This window comes from Amblyomma maculatum, chromosome 2 (genome assembly GCF_055883805.1).
Source record: "Amblyomma maculatum isolate TAMU_Amacu chromosome 2, ASM5588380v1, whole genome shotgun sequence".
NCBI classification, from domain to species: domain Eukaryota; kingdom Metazoa; phylum Arthropoda; class Arachnida; order Ixodida; family Ixodidae; genus Amblyomma; species Amblyomma maculatum.
The window spans coordinates 39,939,564-39,949,890 of NC_139345.1; the positions used below are offsets into that span (position 1 = coordinate 39,939,564).

The 10,327-nt window shown below is 45.9% G+C and overlaps 2 protein-coding genes across 3 annotated transcripts in view; one reads left to right on the forward strand and one right to left on the reverse strand.

Moving 5' to 3' along the window:
• The window catches only part of Fs(2)Ket (Importin subunit beta Fs(2)Ket), a 56,514-nt gene extending 52,929 nt beyond the window's left edge, over positions 1-3,585 (reverse strand). Inside the window, exons 1-2 of one of the 2 annotated variants that reach the window (XM_084593962.1) lie at positions 3,365-3,585; positions 2,582-2,640 (exon numbers count right to left, since the gene is read on the reverse strand). In XM_084593962.1, coding sequence (XP_084450088.1) covers positions 2,582-2,640; positions 3,365-3,404 — 99 coding nt within the window. In that variant the 5' untranslated portion in view covers positions 3,405-3,585. The remainder of the gene's footprint in view (positions 1-2,581; positions 2,641-3,364) is intronic. The other variant, XM_084593963.1, reaches the window with a different exon arrangement.
• Positions 3,586-3,873: 288 nt separating this feature from the next.
• On the forward strand, positions 3,874-6,467 carry Sec61beta (Sec61 translocon subunit beta). The gene is made up of 4 exons (XM_084593964.1): positions 3,874-4,025; positions 4,570-4,667; positions 5,218-5,316; positions 6,238-6,467. The coding sequence occupies exons 1-4, from the start codon at positions 4,023-4,025 to the stop codon at positions 6,323-6,325; spliced, it is 288 nt and encodes a 95-aa protein (XP_084450090.1). The 5' UTR covers positions 3,874-4,022; the 3' UTR covers positions 6,326-6,467.
• Positions 6,468-10,327: the final 3,860 nt, after the last annotated feature.

The following is a 10,327-nucleotide window of genomic DNA, read 5'->3' on the forward strand; positions in this document are numbered from 1 at the left end:
CATTATAAGTGCATTGCTATTCAGTGAACTGCACCAGGCCCCTCTTAATACTGAAATGTGAAAAAACATTATTTGTTATACACAAACTATGAAGTGCTATCCAATATAGACTGCAATCAGCCACAGAAACTGGATCATACAGAATTAACACTATGATAATGGGTGATGGAAAGCAAATTTACTGTCCCTAATGGCCACTATATACAAAACCTTGAGAAATGACATGTGAAAGAGTACACACCAACTTGCATTTCATGTATATGCAAAGTCTAGGAGATAGAAGAAATCAAGTGCAATCTGCCAGAGCACAATAAAACGAAATCTTCATAAGGAAGATTAAGAGACATTACTTTAGAGTGCCAGGCACAGACTTATGGTCAGCAACCAGTTAGGAGCAGTTGCAGTCACTAGTCAGGATGAGACCTTTAAGCATCACACAGAAGGTGGAATAAGTTAAAAATCCAGAATCCAAAGTGCTTTAAAATGATCGAAGATCAACCATTCCTATAAATGTTAACGTAGGAATTGAAGAATTTAGATAAGCATAAAAACTGAAATGTGAAAATTGGCGTGGCTCACAAATGACTAAAAGTGGTGGAACTCCTTCTGACCCAAAAATTGGGCATGAAGCTACATTATGTAAATGAAAGTGCCCCTTCACACTGGTCACACGGAAGTGGACACCATGCTTCATGAAAAGAAGCCTTGTTCTAGTGTGCATATGATCAATTTCTAGTTGCTCTGCACCACCAAGTTTCTACAGTTCAAGGATTGGTTTTAGAAAATTTTCAGCGTGCTCATTTTCTTTTAATGGCTAGCTGAGACGTTATGACATTTTTCATAAAACAAAAGCAACCTCATGATCCTCACAAGACAGTGAAGGCTGCACATTATCCGTAGCAGATTCCGTAACACCTTCAGGGTTGAGCTACACAACTGTGATCGTGCATCTGCATACTACAGTAGGTGTTAGCAGACTCCTCGCTCTTGTCCCATCAATGTAGCAATTCTGTATATCGCTCATAGCAGTTGATCACCTCTACAAAAAGCATCTTGGGTTACTCCATATGCTTTCATGCCCAGAGTCCTACAGTGTTCAAGTCGCATGATGTGGTTTGCAATTCCTCACTACTGCTTCCAGTACTTTTCAATTTTTGCTGCAATCTTCTGCAACTGGTACCGCGTGACCAACTAGTAGTGACATTCATGCAAGAAACACTGACCCTTTTTGGTAAAAGCTGAAGCTTAAAAAAATGAATTCAGCATAATTTAACTGATGTCTTAAGCTTAAACCAAAAAGGACAACCTTTAGCTATACTGCAGGTAGAGTTTTAGAGGCAGTTATTATTAGAAAACGATGGCTTTCAATGTGTGGATCAATGAAACACGAAATATACTTTATTGACCATTTAAAAATATCTGCCATTAACAAGAGAACCTTCCCATGATTTACTGGATGAATCTATTTTATTTGCTTCCAAAAAAAACTCTTTGCACTGACTCTAAGCAGTACTTGCTTACACCTGTACAGTAAGATCCAGCATGGCTTCATTCGCATCTATGAGACATTTCCTGATACACTGGCAGAGCTTATGCCATATTCAATGTCGGAACTTGTGTAACAGCAGCACATCAGTTGCAAATATCTGGAGCAGAGTTGAAATTCAATGTTTGCTAGCATTATAACAGCAAGCAGATTTTTGTAATGGTGCCTGCATGGCAAGTAAGAGGACTACAATGCCGAAAAAAAAAGTTACAAGGGACTCTCATGCTAATCCCTACAAACCGTCCTATATCAGCATGAACTATGATATCTGCTCAAACACTAATGTCCTTTGTTCTTACAAACTGCATGAAACTAGAAAAAGATAATGCTTTAATTTTTTTATGCATTTAAAATCCATGAACCAATTTTGTGCACCTGCCATTTTATAAATCGATTAATGCAGCCTGCAAAGAGTGAAGAACCTTTGCAAGATGCCAAAATTCTGACCTAACCCTTCCTGCCCCTTCCCAGCCACAGTAGAACCTCATAATTTCAGCACAGACAACTTCACACTGCTCACCTCCTCCAAATATGTATACTCATGTAATTATGAACATTTAAACAGAATTCATTGGGAGCAAACTGAAAAACTGACTACAAGTCACCTCTCACTACCTCATTACTAAGTACACAAGCATCAATGACTGCTGTTATGTAAGTATTGTGTGAACTCTGCATGAATACATTATCAATAAAACTTAGCAACGCTGAAAGCACGAGAAACAGTAATTATGCTTTCGACAGAGTCTATATGCAAGACTCGGCCTTGGATATTTTTCCTGAGCATTCTAGCTGAAACTATTTGATCAGCTGGCACGCTGTAGAGTTAGAGTGCTTCTTGGTCTGACACCACATAATGAATCAATTCGGCAACGTGTTTGAATTCCCGGAACAGTGACCGATTGGGATGCGTCCACTGGAAGCACTGCCAGGCGTTCGGTAGTGACCGCAACGTGACGTCCCGGCAACCGCGCCATACATGACAGACAAAGCGCGATAGCCGCCAAGGGTCGAATGAGTCACGTCCTCACTCACCAGATTGGTCTGGGCAGCCTGCTCCAGGTACCTCTGCGCTGCCTCCAATTCATTTTTGTCTGCAAGAGCAGGCCAGAGGAACCGAATGAGCCACCGGTCAAGTGACGAACTGTCATGCCCATGCGCGCCAAAGCGAGGACCGATCAAGGGTAGCCACAGAACGGATGTCAGGCAAGACTTAATTTGCGCCGTTTTTCTCGGCAACCCCAACGAGCCGCCGAAGGCTCAGCGATGGCCCTAAAGCATGCAGCACGATGCTGACTGCGCTGAAACATCGCGCACAACAGTGGTGACACAATGGGTTGACTGAGGTATGTTCGGGTGGCACCGGCGGAGCGCGCGCGCGCAGTTCTCGATTACGATAACATTGCTCTCGCCAACGGCGTCTTCAAGAACGACGCCCAGACACCAGGCGAACTCGCGTCGTGTCAAATGCTCACACTGGGCATGTTCAAACGAACCCTAGGAACAATGCGCGCGATACACGCGGTGGGTCCTTTATGTGCTGATTATCGGCGAATTGGCCCAACACTCGAACATGCGTCGCCGTTTGCTTGTTTTCGCCGACACCACCATGCCTCCTTAACCGCTCTCTGAGAGTAGGTAACTGGGTCACATTGAAGCGAACCCTGCGTAGATCATTTAACAATCAGTCAAGTCGTTAAAAGGGCAGATTAATTCAAAATGCTATCAGACAGCTCGGCGGCAAGGCTTAGCGTGAGGAGGATTCGTAAAACCATGAATGGCTGGCCGGGAGCTGTCGCCATGCCTTTGAAACGTTACCTGGTGAGACTGTTTTCTCTAGAATGGTGGTTAGATCCATCGTGGTGGTCCAGGCCGTCAAGCGACGGTAGATAACGGAAACCTACACGTCTTAAAAAACAATCTTTTCTCTACTGCAAACTTTCATAACCGGCGACCGTAAAGCACATGGATGTGCGCACAGGAGTAGTGCGCACGCTGAAAGAGCGCCTCTCTCCGAAGGCCACTGCTGATTGGTGCAGTTGGCAATCCTCTGCGTACGAAACAGTGTAACTCCTGTAGCAGGAAAGTTATTTTTCATTGTTAACTATCAAGCGTGTGTAATATCAGTGTATGCCATATCAATGTTATAAAATGATAATTTTTACTCAAGTACTCAAAATACTTTTATTTCGCAATCGCTGACATTTAGCTTAATTTTTGCTTCATACAATTCAAATAATTTACTTAATTCATTATTTTATTTTTAAACAAGTTTTCTAAAATAGTATCTTCAAATTATCAAATAACATTTTTGTAAAATAGTAAGGTATCTAGCACTTGCTGCTACGGTTCAGGATGCGAGTTTTTACTGGAACGGCCAAACCTTATTGGGTCGTGGGCAACGACGTGTTCGCTTGAGCCGTGACGTTGGCCGGTTGCCCTCTTCTGTTGCAGAGTTCGCTTACTACCTGCAGCAATGGTGAGGTGCTACATGCATTTTCTCTCGGTCCTTGCTTTGCCTCTCATAAATGACAGGAATACTTCCCGAGATTAACATTTATAAGTGGTGTCAGAGTACTTTATAGTGGTCTTAAGGACCGACAATGGTTTATTTAGCTATGTCAAAGCTCGGACTTGTATCCTCATAGCGTTACATTCGGGGAGACGGTAGCGTGTCGATGCTAGTGCTGATTTGCGGTGTTGAATAAGTAGATATTCAGCCTTGTCGGTGATTGCGTTTTGCTCCTCATTCATTCTTTGGGTAATCTGAAGCTCGATGTTGTTTCCCGATTCAATGTTCGGGCAGCATAGCTATTACGATTTCCGGGTCATGTGCATGCACTGGAGGTAATTAATTGTGGAAGCACGGATATGTCTGTACCGATTAAAAACATATGCAGGAGAACAGAGTGGGACGTAGTGGTACAGGAAACACGCGTAATGTGAGCGTTATACTTGGTGCTCAGTGCTTGTCATTACAGCGTCAGTAAATGCCACGCGTTGCCAACTGTCGCCACTTTCAGCCGGCATCGCCAAGCTCTACAAACGTCGGGGCTGGGGGCAGGTCGCCGAAGACGGTGGCAGCGCCGCGCTCCTCTGGAGGCTCTACTGTCAAGCAGAGGTACCACGACTTATTTCTATCGTTTCACTTCGGTTTTTGCCTGCGCTAACTTCGTTACTTGGCACACTGTGAACATCACACAAGCTTATGTGGTGTTCACTAAGCTGATTACTAGGTTCTCGGCAACCTTAGCCATTTGGTGTGTGTTAGATGTTGTACTAACCACGTTTCTCTGTTACCAGCATATGTTGTGCTTTGGTCCAATAAAGGAGTACAACGTTGCCCCATTTTAGACATGTTTTTGACTTTGCAAGTTATAGATTGCATTGTGCAAAATGCATGTATTGAAAAGAGCAAGCTTTTGAAAAAAGGTTCAGCTTGCCAACAGGCAGCATTATTGACTTCGCAGTCTGTCACCATTGCATGACTGCTTTTCCTGTGTCCACTCTTTTTAATTTATAGGTGGTAGGTGTAATCATTCCTCAGGCTTTTCTGGCCTTGCACATTCTTATTTGTTGTATTCACACTATATGCTATAAGGTAGGAACCATATGGAAAACTAGTACTTTGGCTTATATTTATTTGGCTAATTGATATGTTTCTGCACCAGGAAAACCACCTCGGCGAGCAGTGGCAGGACACGTACCCCAGGGGCAGCTGGTGGTGGAATGTGGAAGTTTTACACGGATGACTCTCCTGGAATTAAAGTGTGAGTGCTTTTCCTTGATCTGTGAACAGTGGCTGAAATGCTTTAGATTGATATGTCAACAATTTGGTGAGACTAGCACATTCTTTGCAGCCTGAAACATTAATATCTGGCAGGTGAAAATGCCTTTTCATATATGGTATTACGAGGGTGCATAAGATTCACCGTAAGTGTAGACGCAATGACGCCTTTAACACCACTTTTTCATTTGGTCTCTTTTTTTTTTTTTTTTTTTTTTTTAGTTACAGCAATGTCTTTTCAACCTCACGAGCTGTATGCATTATAGTGAACAATTTCGCTGCTGTTTTATCCATACCATAGCCATACAAATATAGGCGGCATAAGAGTGAGCTGTCTGATCATTTCTTGAAGTAGTTGCATCTTTTTTCTATGTGTGTATGGCAATATTGTTACGAGGCACACTCGGACGTAACCGCAGCAGTTCGATGTCAGAGATGCACGTGTAGGACCAACAGAGCTTAACTTCAGCGTCATCATTCTTCACTATTCCATCACATCTTCGTCGTCTCTCAGACTGCATACCGTAACGGCATTCATAGCAATGCAAACTACTGAACATTCCTGCTTGTAAGCAGTACTGTGCAGGTTTCTGGGTCTGCCACTGTTCCAATTCCTGTGCACTACATACCTTATGTACAGCCTTGCATACAACATTCATAGATGGCATAGATGGAATGCCATCTATGCCATCATTGCATAGATGGCATTCTCGAGGCATTGCAGATGAAGCTATGTGATGTTAAGAAGATAGTGAGAGACCGGAAAGCGTGGCGTGACATGGTCCATAGGGTCACGAAGAGTCGGACACGACTGAACGCCTGAACTGAACTGCATACAACATAGAGCCAATTTTTCTTATGTACATATCACAGTATGTTCACACTGCTTTATTGCTTCATGCAGGGGTCCTGTTCCAGTGCTGGTGATGAGCTTGTTGTTCATTGCCTCTGTGTTCATGCTCCACATCTGGGGGAAGTACACAAGATCGTGAACAAAGCTGGCCACAACGCACACACACACACGCAACTTCTCTGCCCCTTTGGGACCACTGTCTTGACCGCTGCTCTGTCGTCATCAGGAAAAGACAGGCTCTGTATATTGAACCAATACATATGTGAAGGTTTTCCCTCTGTTGTATGTTCGTTTTTTTTAACAGGAGGACACCCACGCCCCCTTTTTTCCTGCTTTATTGGGATTTTTTTTCTTTTTGTGCTGGGTAGAAGCCCTTGTAAACACGAAGCTGCATATAAACTGGCTGTCATCTTGAATTGCTGTCATGGTTTGGGCATTTAATGCTTTTAACGCACAGACTCCTTTGCCTTTTGCCTCCACGGTCGGGTTCGAACCTGAATACTCTGGTTCAGCAGCCAAGGTTATCCACGTGTCCGTCACACTGCGTCGTACCATAACGCAGCCGACCGTTGGACGTGAACACACTAACGAAGAATGTGAACAGACAACTGGACTTTGTGTTACTCCTACCCTTTTCGGTTCCAGGGACTCATCGCATGCACTGAAATGGTGTGTATGTACCGCCTTTGTCAAAAGTGTATAGCCCAGGGGGCCTGCTTCTGAGCCATGTAGTAGCACTGATTTAGCATAAGTGGAGGCCTTTCCTACTGGAGAGGGTAGGACAAAAAATATTCTTAACATCGAAAGATTCGGAGCAGTGTATATAAATACCTTACAAGCCGCACGAAGTAACTCAGAAGCAGGCCCCATGGGCTCTACACTTTTGAGACTACCTTAGCGGGCGTACTTGCGGCATGCGAGCTTTCCAGCGGGGTATTCACGGCAACGACTATCGCCCTGCACAATTTATATCTATTAAAATATTCCTCTAGGCCATTTCAGATAAGAAATATCAGGCCTCAAAGGCGTCAGAGCCACAATGCAGGCATATCCTGGAAAGCTTAAACTTCTTTAGTAGAAGACTGCATTGTCGCAGTTCGGGTGTGCCCGGATATGAAGGCATATCGGGTTCACGAGACGAGGTGAACAAAAGTTGACCTTATACGTTTACAGTCATGATACAAGACAGAACAGCATTGGCACGTAGGCTGATACTGGCTACACACGACTGTCTTCGCAGCGACGGCCAAGGAGATTCCACCATATTCCCTCTAGGCGAGCAGACTATACTGTCTCGGCAATATCTCTCACCAAGTTAGGTCGGGAAACCGCACTTGATCTGTCCAACCAGGAGGCAGTAGTTAGCGGCGACCCAAGAGGTCCAATAGTTTGCGCGCTGGTTTCCCGCTCCGAACCAATCGCGGCGCGAGGGGTAGAGGAGGTGACGCCGCCGCCACCGCGACAAAGCGCCATTCAATGTATGTCGCGTCCAGATGTCACGCCGAGGCATGCAGCGCACCACCGGGGTTTGCCAAGGGGCTCAGGCGCTCGCCGGCACCCGCTCAGTTCCAGTTGTCGACCACTGCTGGAGCCGCGCGAAACCGCGCCTAGAAGCCCGATCATAGCATCACGCGCGTGTGCTCATTCGCGATGTAGTTTCGTTTTCGCACGTTCCGATCGGTGTGCTTACTTAGCTGATAGGATGGAATTTCATTTGCAGTAAAATGGGCATGACCGCCACATTTGAGAATGAATTGAAGTATCACAAACATAAGGTAGGGGGGAATTATTTGTAACGGTGCGGTTGATGACCTGAGAAGCAAGTATTGCCGCCAAAATCACTCCGCTGTCTATCTGCCATATGCTACATTTATGAATGCATCGCAAAGCCGAGTACGGCGTAACCGATATCCGAGCACTAAACAGGCTGCATTTTGCCGCTGAGTAAGCAACATTTGGGCAGGATTCCTCTGCCATGCAGCGCTGGTCTCCTAGCGTTGCAAAGGGATGTGTAAGGGCCGAATTGTGCTTGTCTCATTTATTCCCGAGCAGGCGCTTCTCGTTGCGTTTCGCCAGAGGCGCGATTCGTGCCCCTAGAGTTGACAAAAAATACTACCTGGAGACTTTAGTGTAAAGAACATGACTCTTGCATTTATGCATGTTTATATATTTGTTTATTTTACACCTGAAAGTGTTAAGAGCTGTAAAGATGAGGCTTCGATGTAGATTGGTTGGTTTGTCCGACTAGGTCGCGCACTCTAAAATCCTGGGAGGCTTTGCTCTGCAGCACAAACCCTAACACCCCGCAGGACATCATCGGTCAAGCACTTGCTGCTGCTGCTACTGTATCCCAAGGGATTCCGGGCGGCAGCTAGGGGTGACGGGAGAAGTGGACTTTTCTCCTGGCGTTCATTGAATGGTATCTCAAGGTTGCTTATCTCTCCGGTGGCTGGGAGGCTTCACCCCCGAAACGCAAGGCCGCAAACTTTTTTTGAAAAAAGTGTAATTAACAGCGCAGTTACAGCCACGACAATCAACACACTTTGCCGTGTCTCTTTCATTCTTTTCCCTCTCAGAGGTTTTTCAGTTTCCTAGAATCCACACTAAACAGATGCAGTCCAAGTGGTTAATGCTTTTGCCAAGGGAAAGTGGGTCGACCGCCCTTCCCTCGGGGCTGTGAACGAATTTCGCGGCAGTCGCGCTATTCTGACTGAGGGGATGTAGCGCAGGGGGTAGCAGGATATACTTCCCCCGCCGTCAACAGCCGCCACTCCTCCTGTAGTGCACGGTTCGTAACGCTAGTTCTGAGAATTTAGACAACGAAAGTGGCCACGATCGGAAGTTCCAGATAAAAGTCTAATTTCTCAGTATCGCCGACGACGTGAAGGGGCCGAAAGGCGTAATCAAAGACGGGTCAACAGCAAAGCCGGCAAAGGCTGCACGCTATTGAGCCAGCGACCTTAAGGCTAGGAGCTCCCCACGTGAACTCCAGGACTGACTCAATGGTACAGCTGGACGAGGACGTCGGCGGCGAAGGGATTGGCCGCATTATCGTACAGCATCGGACGTCTGAAGAAAAACTGTGGGACAGAAGACAGAGCGAAGCTGGCTGGAGGAGGAAGTTCGGAAGGATAGTGAAGTGGTTGCCGTTTAGGGTGTTTTCCCGATCACCGACGGCACCCTGCCTGCTGCGAGATAGGAGCCTTGGACCTGCTTCGGGCCGATTCTGCTTCTATGATGAAGACTACGTCTCCCTAGCTCCGGCCTACAGCCTCCCTGATGCCCAGGACCTGAGCCGCCTATACGCCGGTCATCCCGAGACGGCGCCGACACTGCCAAGATGGTGAGCGAACCGTCTACCTCCTCTAGGCCTTTGTAAAATAAATGCTTTTAATTAAGAGCCAGTTGTGGATGTTGATTCGCTCCTCCCTCACCTCAGCACGAACCCGATTTCGCCAACCTATCGGCTGAAACTTGTGACGCCAGATTGGGGCCGTCACAAACCAATTTCAGTTCAGAGTTCGAGTCGCCAAGGAGCTCATACATCGCGTTGAATGAGCACAGAACGCGACGAGACTGTTCATCCAGTGAGCCTGCGCCAGCTAGAAAGAGCGCTCCGCCATGCATCTCTGGAAAAAAATATTATGTGACGTCGGGCGACATTTCCTAAACAAGGGTAACCTGCAGAAGTAAGCCAACTGCTGTTGACGTCCTGTCTGCTGCAGCAAGACAATGTACCTCTTCAGTCGCGCCGTCCCTCGCTGCACCCTGTGCTCCGAGTCCTTTTACAGGGAAGCGGAGTGTGCAAGGCACATCATCAACCTTTCACTTTAAATTGTTTTTTTTTATGCTGTTTTAGCATGATTGTATTGTATTTCTTAGAGTATTATTATTTTGTTTTGTACTTAATCTGATTCTAGAAGTGGACCAAGAAGTCTGTTCTTGGGGTGGACTTACTCCATTAGTCAAGCCACGTACCTCAAGCAATTCGACGGACTATTTGAAGTATTTGAGGCAAAATCTCTTGTGTTGACAAGATGCACGGAGTAAAGAACAATGCGAAAGCCCCGATGTCTCTGAATGAAGGTTGCAGTCTTCTCGTGGAGACGTATTCACGCGTGTGCACACAAAGTGTTACAGG